The sequence below is a fragment of the Pocillopora verrucosa genome, chromosome 8, assembly GCF_036669915.1.
Source record: "Pocillopora verrucosa isolate sample1 chromosome 8, ASM3666991v2, whole genome shotgun sequence".
Classification (NCBI taxonomy): domain Eukaryota; kingdom Metazoa; phylum Cnidaria; class Anthozoa; order Scleractinia; family Pocilloporidae; genus Pocillopora; species Pocillopora verrucosa.
In genome coordinates this window covers 10,343,950-10,359,456 of record NC_089319.1, presented here as the reverse complement: position 1 = coordinate 10,359,456, position 15,507 = coordinate 10,343,950, and the positions used below count along the sequence as shown (strand labels likewise).

The window sequence follows — 15,507 nt, the reverse complement described above, 5'->3', positions numbered from 1 at the left end:
TAATCACACCTCTTTACCGGGTCCATTTACTGAAAACCACTACCTTCTTCTCGGAATGCGCGTGCTTGTTCGCCCGATTACGCAATTTTTATGCTCAGTACAGGATGCGCAGTGCAGTCCTAAGAAATCACCATGGGGCACGCGTGCAGTGTGTCATATCACTTTAATAACTGGTAACCCAACAAAGCCCAGAAAATTTGGTCTTGATGTTAGACCATACATCTATCCGTCCATTTATGATTTACGTGCTCTGCATTGCGAGTGCAACACGTGCCTTGAAATGTAAATGACTATTAGCGACTGTCAACGTCCCCGAGAAGAATGTTTTTTACACTCTGTCTCGACCGAAAACAATATAGAGCTCCGAATGAAACGCAAATATGTTAAAGAGTACTAGAATTTTTTGAAAAATGCTTTGACTCTCAATTGCACCATATTTGGATTCGCAAAAGCAATGCGAATTACGGCAGGAAAATAAAACCGAAGTCGCTCACTCAGAGCAAAATGTTTCGAAATTTGGAAAATTAAAGATATCGTTTGATTTAAGACTTTGTGTACTATCAAGCAGATATCAGAATTTTCAACAGAAACTTGCAGAATTTCCTGTTTGTCAAATCAAATCAACAACGTTCAAGTATGGATTATATTGTTGCGTGGTTTTCGTTTTTGCGAAAAGCTCCCATTTTTTTGTACTACTAAAAGCAAATCAGCTCTTCTCTAAAGATATAGGAATTTAATTTTGTGATCAAGTGTTGGGAAAAATACCTGGAGATTCGCTTTCAAGCCGCGCTAAAATCTAATTTACGTCTTACTTGCATTTGAGCCAGCAAAGAAAGCGCTGTTTACTATATCTTCACGGTCACTACGAGTAGAAAACGACCTAAAAGGCCTCTCGGCGAGTCATTTTCCTCCATTAACCAATCACAGTCCTCCTTAATTATGAGTTGCGTTGATCAAGCTCCGTGAGTGACTCCAAAGATCAAGAACTGGTGCCGCCACCTGTTGCAGCTAGCTACTGAAAATTTCCGGCATTTTTTTTATTTGAACACAGCTTTACGTGATTTGAAATCCCCTATAAATCTGTAGGACACCAAGGAGTATTTTGATGTTTATTTTCGTCCCTTTCATTGTGGATTAACCGGTTTTAGGCAAAAGCTGTGCACAAAAAGGAACTCTCCAAGGAATAATAGTGCGACTGACCGAGGTAAGTCACCAGTTGGTAAATTATATGTAAGTAGGGAATTTCTTGTTTGCTTTCTTGTGGTAAAGGTTCTTTTAGACTTGCGATTTCAATGTGATTTACAAGTCTTAACCTCAGTTGAACTAAGCAGAGTCTGTTCTTCTGGGCTGAAACTACAACATCGTCTTGAATATAGTAAACACTGACACGAAACCAAAACCATTGTAATTACGGAACAAAGCTATAACACGACAGCGCTATGAATCGGTTTTTATAACTTCAACTGACTATATTTTCAACAATTCGAGAGGGAAAGTTAATAACCTTGGTTTAAGACTGCAAAAAAATTGTAATGTATTGCAATTTGAAATTATTCATGAATTCAAACAGGAAGACCGCAGTCGCCGCCCATCTTGTATTTTAGGCCTCGACGGACAACACTAATTGACGACAGATTGCCATATCAAAGATAAAGGCGGTTAGATCTCATTTCCGTTATGCATCGTCTTTCGTAGGGTCATTCGATCAGTAAATCAGTAAAAATACTTTTTTTAAGCCGGCGACATTTTGTACTTTACAGAATGTTTAATCTACGTGGTGTCAACAGATTGGATAAGTCGAATTCTGCCCGCTGTTGGCGTGAAAATTCATTCTTGATTTTGAAAAAATACATGTATTTTTTAATTTTTTTCCCTTCGTTTGAGAGGCGGATATTGAATAGTCTTTCTCTGACTCTAACAAGAGATAACCACGAGAAGCTTTGACACATGCTTAATATAAACAGTGTGAAACTCTTAAGCTTAAATTCAAGCGTGTTGAGAACATACTGTTACAACTCCAGGAAAATTCATTAAATATCTCTGTTCTTGGATTTTCCTGTGAATTTTTGAAATGCGTTTAGTACAAGTAAGCGGGATTTCACTTAAGTTCCACTGATTAGGCGCGCTCAGTGAAGAGATTATCCACCGATAATGAAAAAGATCAAGGTCAAATGCAACGATATTGAGCAAATAATTAAATAGTAAATAGATAGGTAGGTAGGTATAATGAATAAGTAGAAAACATATGAAAGAATAAGCGAAAGTTTAGGGATACTTGCTAATTCTGACAGAAGTCAACCGGAATGTGAACTGAAGCAGACGACGACATACAACTTAACCTGCACCATCAAAATAACAAACAACAGGTTTCTCACTGTTCCCATTAACGACCAGTTAGTGTTTAAGACTGGACTCGCTACGTGCAAAAATGTCCTCGTTTTTAGCCGGGTTTTCATTAATTTTCAAGAAATAAGAAAGTTATCTCTAAACAACAATAAAGTTACGGCCATCAAGGCCACATTAGCCAATTTTTGTCCTCTTTAGATCTTCAAGTTATCCCTTGTTTTGAAATGTTTTTAGGGCTTTCACATCCGCTTTAGTTTTTGTAATTACAGGTCAAACAATGTATCCTTTGCGCAATGATTTAACATCTAAATTTCACAATTTAAAAGGAGAAAAGCATACCAACATCTATTTTAAAAGAGTCATTCAGGATCCTTGAACATCAATTGGTCAACCTTTTCTCTTAATAGGTTTATCTTGAATGAGATAAGGAAAGAGATGAGGTTACTTTTCCTTATTTTTGTAATAGCCTGGTTTCATCCATCGGTTTATTCAGGTAAGATGTTTATCGCTGATATACCTGCTGTCGTAATTAACAATAATTCTACTTTATCTATGACATGGACTGTTTATAAAGCCCAATATTCACTGCAAAGGGGTTAACGTATAGTTTATTTTTCTTGACATCAAAAAAATACTAATTGATTTATGGATTCATTGACTGATCTGTTGACGGATTGATTGGCTAACCGTAGATGTCAGAAATCCTTCCGAGTTACATAAGTCTGCGTGGAACCTAAAACAGGTCAACAGGATCCAGTTTTGTGTTCACACCACTCATAGTGAAGTTTTGGATGATTGGAGCATTGCATTGTGGTGAACAGTCCTATTCGATTGAGTCTTGTTGTTCTTACGCCAGTATTTCACATTTTAAATACAGATCTTTGTTCAATGTTTCACATCCTCGTTAATAGTCGTCATAATCTTCAAGGTGTGAGAATGTTTTCATCTTCTGTTTTCTTTTATTTCAGCTCCATTTGACGTTCGCATTGGAAGAGGTAAAGATTGCTCACATTTGGTTCAATGTGTGTAATTAAGTGGAATAATTTGATAATATTACATTCACGATAACTTGGTTTTTCTTTATTGTACCTTCCTTTGCTTTCATTGTTTTTCAAACTTATGAAGATCGTGTCTTTAACGCAGGGCTTGCACTAAGACTTCATAGAAGGCAGGTTGCATATCAAGGTGAGCAATTATCTTGGGTTGTATTTGAAAGTAAACGTGACATCTGATTGGTAAATTATCATTTATCGTCGTTTGTGAATAGAAGCAAACCAGTAGTTCTTATGTTTATTTCAAGAAATTATTTCTCGTATTATTTTTCATAGGATATCCAGGTTATCCAGAGTACACGTCTACCACGTCACAACAGACATTCAACCAGAATGTTGCAACACAGCAGACAGGCGTCACGTCTTCACGTAAGTACAGCCTTCCTTTTGCTTGTTTGATCAGGAGGAATTTCGGCCTCCTTAGAAATTTGTAAAACCACAGTCGGAAATGCGTTAAGACAGCTTATGTCTTTGGTTTATATTTTCTTCTTCTTCTTACATATTTTAAACATTGCTTTTGTTTTGTAGCATTTCAGCTTTTAACAGTAGATCTTAAAAAAAAATTCACACATTTTCAACCCGAAGGCTTCGCACAACTGATGCATATTCAGAATTATGGACACCCTTAAAAACTAGTAGGAAGCTTTAAGACTATCACAAACACTTTTATAACGAGATTTATCTTGAGTTGCTTTTTAAAATAGAAACCTTGAGCTCAGCTGATTTGAACGGCAGTCCCGGAGCGACGGTTGCCTCAACTCCGACAACGCAGACAGGACAACAGCAACTAGCAACCCAAACTGGTGCTCGGGTTGTCCCAGTTCAGAACATCTATCACACTTCCTATTCTTCTTTGTCAGCTGCTGAAAATTCATATCTTAAAAACAGCTCTTCTGCGCAAGATGTGACACAATCATCAGGAAATTCATACAAAAACAGTTCAGCAGCTCCAGTTGACACAAATTCAACCCTTGGCGACAGTTACCCTGTATACTATGTGTCAAGCTATCAAGAGCCAACTATACAGCAGCCGATTTCACAACCTACATCAAATGCAACGACAAATCCGCCTTCTTCCTCATCTACACTAATAACTTCATCATCTGCACGTAATAAAGATAATTATCCAGTATACTATGTCACGAGTCCTAACGACGAAAGCCAACAGACACCTGGAATCAGCGATAACAATTCGATCCTCGAGAAATCAACAAAAACCGTCTCTCTAAATAATGATACTGATAGTTATCCTATCTATTATGTGAGCAGCTATAACAATGCCACCACTCAGAAAACACCAGCTCAGAATATAACAGCTGGTTCAATCAATGGAACTGATACGTCTGACAATTATCCTGTTTACAATGTGGTCAGCCCTGAAACGAGTAAGGACGGTTTAAGAGAACCATCAAATAGCAAGGTTCCCGACTCACCCGTTACTTATGAAATAATAAATACCACGTCAACTTCTAAACTGAACGGTAACAATTCTGTTCCTTCTTCAATTCCATTCAATAATACCCAGTCTACAGCTAGTAGCAGTAACTATCCCTCTGCTTCCACATCAGCGCCGGCATCACCACCAGCAAATAGTGCCTATAACTACTCATCTTATCCTGTGGCTCCTGCTCCCTACAGTACAGGCAGCACATCATCCCCTGCAAGTGCTCCTTCTCCAGCAACCTACCAAGGCTACGGAACACCATCAACCTCAGCATATCCAGCGCCAGCGCCAGCTCCATATCCTGCGCCAAGCTATTATGGCTACTCAGCCAGTCAACCATCTGCATCACCATCAACAGTTCAGTCACCTGCACAGCCTTCAAATAACTCGTACGCTTCCACATCTCAAGCTCCAGCCCCAGCCCCAGCCCCAGCCCCAGCCCCAGCCCTAGCTCCGGCTCCGGCCCCAGCCCCAGCACTAGCTCCATCTTCTTCGTCTCCATCGACCATACAGACATCTGCACTGGCTTCAACCAGCTCGTATATTTCCACAAATCAGTCCTCAGCCCTTGCACCTGCTCCAGCACCAGCTCCACCTCCAGTTCCTGCTTACCGTCAGACTCCAGCTCCAGCACTGACACCAGCTTCAGCTCCAGCTCCAGCTTCAGCTTCATCTGCATCTTCCCCTCAAATCACCGGCGTGTCATCTTCTCCTCCTCTTTCATCAGAAGCCGAGTCCTCCTATTCTTCAGCTGGAGATCAGACGTCTTCTTCTGTTCAAGTCTTGAACACTCCTACCTCCCTCTCTAACCTGAGCTCACAAGAAACTCTCAACTCAGAATACGAAAACGCATCATATGTCATCGCCACCCCTCCTGAGAAAGAAACGATTATGTTTCTTCCTTCTCCTTCTTTTCCCCTGTCTTCACAAGCCACAAAATCAGCAAGTTCTAAAAACGCAAAAAGTTCATCTTCCAAACAAATGAATCAACCATCTCTGTTAAATGCCACTATTTCTAAACCCCCAGCTCTAGCCAATACAACAGAGATCACTGCCAATCCCACTTCTAAACCACAAGTGCCTCCACCGGCTATAAACAATACCAACACGCAACAAACCTCAAATGCTTCGCTGTCAGTCGTGCCCCAGAACATCAGTTTTCCTGCTTTCAGAAATATGACGGACATGTCTAACACATCTTTTGGTGAACCAAGTTATAGCCCTCTGCCAGCTCCAACAGACGGACCAATAATCGAGATACCATTATCTCCTGAGGAACAATTTCATTCGCCTTCGGTAGTCAAGACGAAACCGCCTCCATCGCACTTACCGACAAAGCCTCCCCCTGCGGCTCATTCTGTGCTAGTCACGACAAAACCTCCTGCGGCTGTTGGAGCTCATGCAACTGCCAAACATAAGGCGAATGAGTTGGGCTTTGGCGACAAATATTTAGGTATGAAAATTTTGCTCCTATAACTTAATCTACCCTTTTTTCGGAATTTTTATTATATTTTTGGGTTTTTACAGCCCCTAAATAAACGTGCTTGCCATAGGAACGTAATATTCGACGATTATATTTTGTAAGGCGGAGATAAAAATTTTTAATGGAGTATATATATGTCTATTTTTTTAGATAGGTAAACCGTAAGGTCTTTTGACTTTATACTGTATGTCGATTTTATTAGAATTATTCAGACAAATTTGCAATAGTAGTTCTTTTTTTTTTGATAAAGGATTGCTATGAAAAGAGCGGCAAGCACAAAATAATAGTGAAAAAATCCAATCTAAATGCCTCTATGAATTTTTGTTTTATTTTTTTGGTTTCTACAGCCTCTCAAAATAAACGTGCTCGCCATAGGAACGTAATATTCGACGGAATCGCCGGAGACAGTCAATGTAAGTATTTCAAGAACACAAAATTGAGACAGTAAGAGAACTTTCTTCTCAAATTTGTTCTCAAATAAGCTTTGTGCATGGGTTAGAGTAATAACCATGGACGATTTGCAGTCAAACAATATGACAGTTCCTCTTGGTTTAAGAGTGATAACCTTGATGTGGTTCTCTCGAGTCGAATAATCTCGTTCTTACAGTCACACTTAAGGATTCGCGAGCATTTCCATTCCTCGTCCTGCCATATTCATTACCATATGCCCACATCGATTCTTTTCCTTTCGTGCAGAAGAAAATTCTTCTCTCCCCAACACCTCATAGATTGGCATAAGAGCAGTACTAGGGCGTCATATAAGTTCCATTGCAATGGTTAATCCGTGATATACAGAGTGATGCACATACAGTGTGTCCATCTCAAATTCCTTTCGTCCGCATTTTTGTTATAGTAAATAAACATAAACTTTCTTTTCATCCTATCAGCCTTCAGCAACTATCAAGTATTCAGTCAGCATGATGTATTCTTCCCAAGAAATGGTAGGAAACGAAGAAATGTACCCGTTACTTAAACCTGGTGACTGAAAAGTGTGGATGATTTACCGCAGGTCAAACGCAGGAACAAGTATTTTCAATGGGAATCTTAAATGCTCAAAAGCAACCGCCACGTTTGCAAAGACGTAGAAAATAAGCATTGTAAATAACATTTCTCATAATATATGTTTATATATCTCTTCCAGTATTCTAAAGCGAATCCGGGATCTGATTGGGTGCAGTCCCAGCTATTTATTAGCTCAGAGAGCGGAAAAAAAACTCAGGTTTTCGCTAATAAACATTTAGTAATAGTCACTACTAACCCGCTTTTGGAATACAGTACTTGAGAGAAAAATGGGAAAAACTTTAAAAGTTTCTTTCGATTTCAGTTCTCTTCCTGATTAGAGCTAGGGAGAAAAAATTAATTCGAAAACGTTTCGGTAATATAATTCTATGTTTTGAGTCATTGTCACCAAAGGAATTTGACGACTAACAGCATAATTCTATATATGTTAATTCCGAAATCTTTTTGTTCAACGATTTTACGAATGTTAAGATATCAATGAAGAAAATTATTTTCGTAGCAACGGTTAAAGTTGAAACACATTCAATGGTAAATTCTGATTCATGAAGCACTTTAACCAAGTGCTTCCTTAGGACGTGTAGACTGTAACAAAGCTCTGTTAATCTTTATCAAAATACTCTGAATGTAAAAGATGAATTATCTGTTCCGAAATGATGTATTTCTCTGAACAGATGTTAGCAAATGTATAACCTGTACAAGACGATCTCAGTAAATCCCCCATTATATTAGAATCTCGTCTATGGCTGCCAAACCCCTATAATATATTCCATTCTGCTTATCGAGAAGATTCTGCTAATCAAAACTTCAGGGGAAATTTTCCTGTCCCATAAATGAGCTTCACTCATAGACAAAATTTAATTGTTTTAACATTTCCTTTTTCGATTGCGCCACATTGGTTAACCCATGCATTTCCTGGTCATTAAAGTTGTGATATATTTGAACCAGTCTCCATAAGTAACAAAATAAGGTTGTTTATTCTATCTCCCTTTGTCAGAAATTTGATATGTACATGTATACATAGTTCAGACATCACTTGTTGTGGCCACGATTATAACTCATTCATATCAAGCGATTCGTAGCTTCTTCTTTAATGTTTCCCTGTAGGCAAGACAGTTCAAAATATATTAAAATATGTACTTAAATCAATGTTGTGACAACCATACATCACCAATCTTAAACGCAGAGTTTTCTGTATTTGATGTTAGGTTTAAAAATTGGGGAGTATTACTCGGGTATATCCTCGGATATCCTTCAGTTTTATCTGGGAGATTTAAGTCACGGGACACGTTTAGTCCAATCGGGCGCGAGAAAAAATATTTCTTGTATCATGATGGGTTTTATCTTAGATGTTTATTTATAACCTTGTTAGAGGTAGTATTCTCTTGGTATGTGGCGTTAGCCAATTCTATATCACTATACTTCACTCATTATTGTATTTATGGTTGTACACCGTTTGGTTTCTTTATCGTACTTAATTGATTCACGTTACAACCTCTTCATTTCCCTCATAATCTTAAAAAAGATAAATAGAGGAAAAGGGGGGAGATGCAAGTAAGAGAATCTAAAATCTAATGGCAATTTTTTATTACCCAGTTTTTGTCTCCTTCTCTTCCGCTGATCTTTTGTTGTGGTTAACCAAAATGTGTTGCCTTGTGAGCACCGTGCTGCTTCCGCCTACAGAAAAGAGATAGCCACAATGTTGCGTTAGGCACTCAACAAAAGCTGAGTGCAATAAGTGTACTACGCGTAATAACCGAATAAGCACTGAAAGATTTTTGATGATTATTTCAAAAGCGAGTGTTAATTTTGACTTGGTTAGGCATCACGGGATAACTGTTTTACTCAAACCGAATATACTGACTGTCATGTTCATGTTGCAATCAATCGCCTAAAAAAGGACCTCCGGCTTAAATCATAGTCAAATAGCCAGTGATGGTTAAACCAAACAGAACTCTAGAATTTTATTTTGGATCTAGTTATCCTATAAGATCTTACACAACATCAGGTCTACCACTGCCGTCAACCAATCAGACGAAGAATGATAACCATTGGTGTGTGGTCGCCCTTAGTTCGGTTCAGTCGAGGCAGTGTATTCTCACGTATTCTCTTTGCTCTGATTGGCCAATCTGGTTAGATTGGTTTTATTGTTACTACACCAATCAAAATGCGCTCTCACATACATTGTATAAATGCAGATTTATTTTCTTACCGTAAGGATCTCCACCAACAGAATCAAAATAAACATTGCGGTGTCTTGCAGCATAGTTTAACCTCGCTGTCGACAGAATCATCATTATTCACACCAATGTTAATGATGAATTTCATCAATTAGCGGAAGAGGGAGTCAGGGGTAGCATAAATAAGTTTTTTATCACCTCTGAATGGTTCAGGCCAACATCTAGTTAACTTAAAAGCAGTAACTGCACAAATCCCTTACCAATGCCATCTCTCTTCACGGCTTCTGGGACGTTTGAAGGACTGGATTGAACCGCTGGATAATATTGACTGGTGGCTCCGGCTATAAAAAAAAAGGAGGACTATAAGATAAGAACTAATGTCCATTACTGAAGGCTTTGATCTTTAGTTGGCTTTTTCTAAAACGTTAAACACAACTTACATGAATCTAACTGTATTTGTATCACCATGACAACTCACTCTGAAAGTGAGATTTATTGCTTAATACTCCCCTTGAATTATTGAATTACTTAAGTACTCACGTGCTGTTGATAATTCTCCTAGTGAAACAGATCTTCTCTTTTTGTGATTAACGGCAATATGTGAACGAGACAGAACAGGGCTACTGTGACCTGTTTGTAAAAGGGGTAAGAAATATGAGTGATATTTAACTCTAGACAATAATCATGCTTATGATATATTGTGGTACCCTTCAAATGATGTTTTTCGATGATGCAGGTTATTTTTTGACTTAACGTGGCCCCTCGGGAAATGATAACACGTCTGACTGACACTATTCGTTATTCTAATGAAGAATGAATCGACGACCCCACGAAGAATCCACTTAAGCACGTATCATGGCACACAAATGGCAACCTCTAGTCCTTCTCCGAAATTGGCAGTGATCTAAAATCAATTTTAGAGGGCAGTACCTATAGGATAAGGTTAACAATGCCTTGATCACCTATTTTTAGATTCTTGCAACATTTGTTTGGAAAGTTTTTAGGGCTACAATTTACGCCTTTTACTACCAAATGAAGACTGTAGTTAAGTTCGTGTTGTACCATATGGATCTCCTCCAACAGTGTCGAAATACACATTGCGATGTCTGGCGGCTTGATTTAGTTGTTCTGCAGCATTAAATAAACGCAAAATGTATCAGAGGAACTAAAAAAAGTTCGATACCGCCTCTATAGTTATGAAAAGCTTTTGCCCTCCATATCATATTAATAATTTATGCCTATACATTAAGAAGGCCCCGTCTTGCGAATTCTTACATTAAGACTCGTCCTGAACCTGAGATGGGTTTCTGAAAACGTTTCTCGCCTATTTGTGATTTTTCTTTCGCTACAAAAATCAAGTAACAAAGATCAGACAGCAATATAAGCGAAAAAGGCCTACAATCATACCAATAGTGTATCTTTTGTCATCAGCTGGGTGTCTTCCTCCGGTTATTTGCTCTTCAAAGAAAGCGGAAGGGAGCTGACTACCATCAACAGTTTGAGCTAAAAGGGTAAATAAATAGAATTCAAATCTCTAAAAAAAATTAGTAATACCTCGATTAGTTCTCTGATCTGAAGAGTGTGCTAAGCGATCTAAGGAACTATGCCCAATGACGAAATCCAGTGCGAAGATTTTCCCGTCTCTTAATTTCATCTCCCCAGTTTAAGTCATATACGCTTAAAATCATTTACATGTATGAAACCGATTCACCTGATTCGAGTTGAGTGAGTGATCTCTTTTTCTTGTGATTGACAGCAATATGTGAGCGAGACAGAACTGGACTACTGTGACCTGTTTCATGGGTGCAAAAAATGCAGTATTGATGATAAAGCAACTTTATTTCATTCCGTTTAGTAGTTTTGAAGAAATAATATACCTGAGGAACTTTCTCACCGTTTTTAGCTCAATACATATAGTTGGTTCAAGTTAGCAGTTTAAATTGAAAGTGATTCACTCACCATACGGGTCTCCACCAACGGTATCGTAGTAAACATTGCGATGTCTCGCCGCTAGGTTAAGTTGTTCTGAGGAAAAGTTTAAGTCAAAAGATATCATATCGTAAAGATAAGAGATGTAATAGTAAAGAGTTATTGTATGGCAATATCAAAGATTTTTAGGTACCAATTGTGTATCTCTTGTCGTCATTTGGATGTCTTCCTCCAGTGATTTGCTCCTCAAAGAAGGCTGAAGGGAGTGGATTTCCAATGGTCTGACCTTCAAAAAGAATAAACGTGTTTCAGGGTATTTGGATGTTGCAATTGTCGTGATTTACGTGATTCGAACTTACTTGCTATCAAGCTTGACCCATTTTCGTTTAATTTCTTGGTCAGACGAGCATGAATTGTTCAAACGTCTACATGCAGCTTCTACTCTCATGGAACGTACGACGAATTTCCCCATGTTTAAGGCACAATGATATACAAAATACCTACCGATATTTGCAGGGTCCGCTATTCCACTTTTCTTAAATTCATTCATTCTATTTTGACCGGCGTAGGGTATTTCCAAACCTGAAGAAAATGATTTTTTATGAGCTCGTAGTTTTTAAAAAGGTAGCTCGGTAATCGGAATAAAAGAATAGAGCAATTGAAATGATACTATCTCCTGCCGTGTATCAACATCGGTCTAATAAAGATCTAAGAAATTTTGAAGTTAACCTTTACTGAATTGAATTTATAAAAGAATTAAAATGAAATAAATCTCAATTCTCGAGATTTTGGATTTTCATCTTCGTCCAGTGACTGCATTTTGTCTGGTATTTCTTCCCTTCGTACCTTTGCAAAAGGCAACAGCTCCACACAATATGCTGATAATGGGTATAAAACTCCCCATTTTGGCGTACCTGTTAGTATTGGAAAATGAAAATGAAGTTAATATTTGAGGTCAAAAGCTATTTCTTTGGTTGCCCCCCCCCCCACCCCCCCCCCCTTTCGCTCACCCTCAACTTAGTCTTCTATCTTTATTTGTGTTTTTTTTTTCATTGCCGCTAATTTGCCCCACGAAATCATGTCCTTGACAGATACCAATCTTTAAAAAACAATATGACAAACGTACGATTATTACTATATGAAGTATGTTAATTTTGAATTGAAAATCGTATTTCCATAAAAGCTATTATAACTTTAGTAACCAGATAAGGCCCTTAATAGTTTCCCCGAGTTGCGTAACCGTCCAGTGTGTGAATCTGCTTCTTAGTAATCAGTCCTGTCGGTAAGTTAATGTCTAAAAAATCTAGCAAACACTTCCATAAATTATGTAACATCCTTGGTAATTTAACACACAGCACTTAAGTTAGAAGAAATTGGCTGTAACCATACGCCGATGTCTGCTTTCCTTTATGAATTTATTGTCGTTTCAGCGACGTTTTTCCGAGTTTCAGACGGATCTATTAGTCCCCCATTTACTTATATGTTGTGTTACGATGGTTTTCTTTGCATAAACACAACAGCACCAGACATACGGGTAATTTGCTTATCAAGTAGTCACTGGTAAGAACTGAGGTCTGCAAACATACATGAATAGACCCATTCAGGAGCTTTAAATATGGATCCATAATTTCGATCTTCTCCAGGCTGTTTAGCATATACTTATTTCCATAATAAGCTTTGAAATTAGGATCTCATCGGCGAAAAATAAGGGTCTTTCTATCCATGATGAACAATTCTTACTACGGACAGTATATCTTACCAAGCAAAACTAGAACAACCCTGTTGGTGTAGTTCAATTTGACCATTCACCAAATACAATTCATTTCGAGATTGTACTTAAGAATACAGATATCAAGTCTTTATCAGCATAACCTCTTCAAACAGACCAGCTCCTCAAATTGTTGTACCCTGTACTAAGCAAATAATTGGCGGAGAACATATCGCCATTTATAGACTTAGTCTCCGGGATGCCGTTATTTTTAGTTCCTCCTGTATCTCTATGATTTGTGATTAAACAACAAAATATCCCATGGAGACAAGAGATTAGGTCTGAATGAATAAAATTAACGGCCATAACAGCATTTATAAAATTCGGACAGTCCAATATTTACAAGAATCTAGTTACCGATTCAATTTAGATTCCTTCTCAATGACAAACAAAAATATAAATTCTTCTGCTAATCACTTACCAAGTGTTGTCCGTTTCAAAATTATAATCAGCGAATTCCAACTAATTTTATGTTAGGATTTCACACGAGAAGAAACTCGTCCAAAGATCTGTTGATGCTCCAAGGCGGACCGTGTCGATGTTGGTTTCATCATGGTGGCTTACCACAAGCAAGCTTTCTTATTGGTTGTGCCTTAAACTCCTGTCAAACAGGTACCACGTATGATGGGTCAATAATATCAATATCCTTGTTTGAAAATGACGTGTTTGTAAATCTTTCGTACACTGATTTTCTCTCCTCAATCCCTCTCCTTCTCTCTAAGGGGTAAATAATTTCTTGAAATCTAAACTTTGTAACTTTCGCTCGCATCTACTTTCCAATTTTATAAACTGTTGTTTCCTATCGTTTGTACAGTTAATACAGATAATTTTCGGTCGACTGTTCAGTTGTGTTTCGAGCAGTAAGACACTTCGATAGGTTGCCTCTCTCTTGACGCTATACCACTAGTGAAAAAAAAAGTATTAATAACGTTTCAAAACTTAATAAGGTTCACACTTTCAAAATATTACGAAGTTGACCATAGTACTACGTTTAATGTGGTTTGACCTTAGGGCAATAGTTTTGACGTCCTTCTTCTGATGGTGTTTCGATTTTCTCGGAAAAAAAGATTGTAGGAGCCGTGAAACGTTTTTTGCATTTTCAAAACAGTAAAATACATTTGTTTTCCTCTTTTCAGGGGTTGGTGCATCCCCCGTCAGGTTCGTTTTTGTTTTGTTTTTCTTTATTCGTTGTAGTTTCCTTATATGGAAGATAATTTTGAACGACGGTACATGATCCTCTAAGTTAGATAAATGTAGCAAACTGAATCCTTAAGTAATGCAGACTGAGATCATTACATTATGCCTCCCGTAAATGGATCATTATTTTCTTGGAGTACGTGAAACAATCCTATCCGCTTTAGAATGACACCGGGCCAGAACCCGCAAAAGTAAGCATGAAATACGATTTTTTTGTCCTTGACCCACTAAACAAAAATGCAACTTTTCTGTTTTGGTTTTGCTTTGTTTTTGCGCTTGTTTTGTGTTTTACATTTATTTTTAATTGCATCATTCTTATAAAAAATCTAGAACTAGTTTGGGTTTACGCACATTGTAATATCCGGTCTTGAAACAATGAGAGCGTAAAAAGTACGCTTGGATCAATGATACAGGATAAAGCGCTTAAGTAATTAAGTTCCTATATATTTACACTACTTGTGTCTTTATTGAATTTTTTCCACTTAAGTAAAAAGAACTTAAGTAAAACAGTTTTGTCCTAAGTCAAAGAAATATTTCCTGAGAAAGAGGTACGTCAATCCTTGCAAAAGATGGAATTTTCTTCCAAATGAAATATAGAGATCTTATAAAACAATGTTTCATCCTGGTATCTAATGCACAGGCTTTTAAGAAATATGCATATGACCAAAGGACCAACAACCTAAACTTATTCGCACAAACCAAACCAAGCGAAAATATCCAAAATAAACCAATCTTTATTTCAAGTCGTACTTTATGTAAAGAACTAAACACCCGTTTATTAGCGTCTTTTGTTTTTGCCCTTTGGGATTTTTGTAGGTTAGTTCGTCGTGCGTGCAGAATATATTTTAGCGTGTTAGTCGAGCAATTTATTGCAATATATTCGTTAGTGTCTAAAGGACGTGTAAGCCTTTTCGGGTCAGTTTTTTTTGTTCGCTTGCCATTTCCAAGCGATCATTTTTCGCCCTACGGCAGCCAGATTTCACGTTACAGTTTGTCGCCGCTTCAGTGCAGTTTTTTCCCTGCTCCCAACAAATGTAAGTGTCGCTTTGGTCCAACTTTCCGTTGCATTTTAGTTCACTTTGTAACGTTCT

The 15,507-nt window shown here is 37.8% G+C and overlaps 2 protein-coding genes across 2 annotated transcripts; one reads left to right on the top strand and one right to left on the bottom strand.

Annotated features, from left to right (window-relative positions):
• Positions 1-1,026: 1,026 nt before the first annotated feature.
• LOC131779010 (uncharacterized) lies at positions 1,027-7,778 on the top strand. The gene is made up of 8 exons (XM_059095524.2): positions 1,027-1,204; positions 2,754-2,839; positions 3,315-3,341; positions 3,490-3,531; positions 3,675-3,767; positions 4,103-6,295; positions 6,673-6,738; positions 7,213-7,778. The coding sequence occupies exons 2-8, from the start codon at positions 2,782-2,784 to the stop codon at positions 7,296-7,298; spliced, it is 2,565 nt and encodes an 854-aa protein (XP_058951507.2). The 5' UTR covers positions 1,027-1,204; positions 2,754-2,781; the 3' UTR covers positions 7,299-7,778.
• A 523-nt stretch (positions 7,779-8,301) lies between these two features.
• Positions 8,302-13,770, bottom strand: LOC131779009 (uncharacterized). Its single transcript, XM_059095523.2, has 13 exons — positions 13,641-13,770; positions 12,298-12,365; positions 11,956-12,033; positions 11,645-11,737; positions 11,482-11,547; positions 11,234-11,314; positions 10,930-11,025; positions 10,585-10,650; positions 10,063-10,152; positions 9,783-9,863; positions 9,555-9,620; positions 8,935-9,019; positions 8,302-8,443 (listed from the first exon to the last, which is right to left on the bottom strand). Exons 2-13 carry the CDS (start codon positions 12,353-12,355, stop codon positions 8,410-8,412), a joined length of 894 nt encoding a protein of 297 aa, XP_058951506.2. The 5' UTR covers positions 12,356-12,365; positions 13,641-13,770; the 3' UTR covers positions 8,302-8,409.
• Between the last annotated feature and the right edge of the window lie 1,737 nt (positions 13,771-15,507).

Bases quoted from the DNA above. Each gene is read 5' to 3' on its own strand.
- LOC131779010 (XM_059095524.2), top strand. From the start codon at position 2,782: ATGAGGTTACTTTTCCTTATTTTTGTAATAGCCTGGTTTCATCCATCG. The intron at 3,768-4,102 runs GTAAGTACAGCC...TTTTTAAAATAG, and splicing joins GACAGGCGTCACGTCTTCAC to AAACCTTGAGCTCAGCTGAT. The intron at 6,739-7,212 runs GTAAGTATTTCA...TCATCCTATCAG, and splicing joins AATCGCCGGAGACAGTCAAT to CCTTCAGCAACTATCAAGTA.
- LOC131779009 (XM_059095523.2), bottom strand. From the start codon at position 12,355: ATGGGGAGTTTTATACCCATTATCAGCATATTGTGTGGAGCTGTTGCC. The intron at 11,738-11,955 runs GTAGGTATTTTG...TTCTTTTTGAAG, and splicing joins AGCGGACCCTGCAAATATCG to GTCAGACCATTGGAAATCCA. The intron at 11,315-11,481 runs GTGAGTGAATCA...CCCATGAAACAG, and splicing joins CGTTGGTGGAGACCCGTATG to GTCACAGTAGTCCAGTTCTG.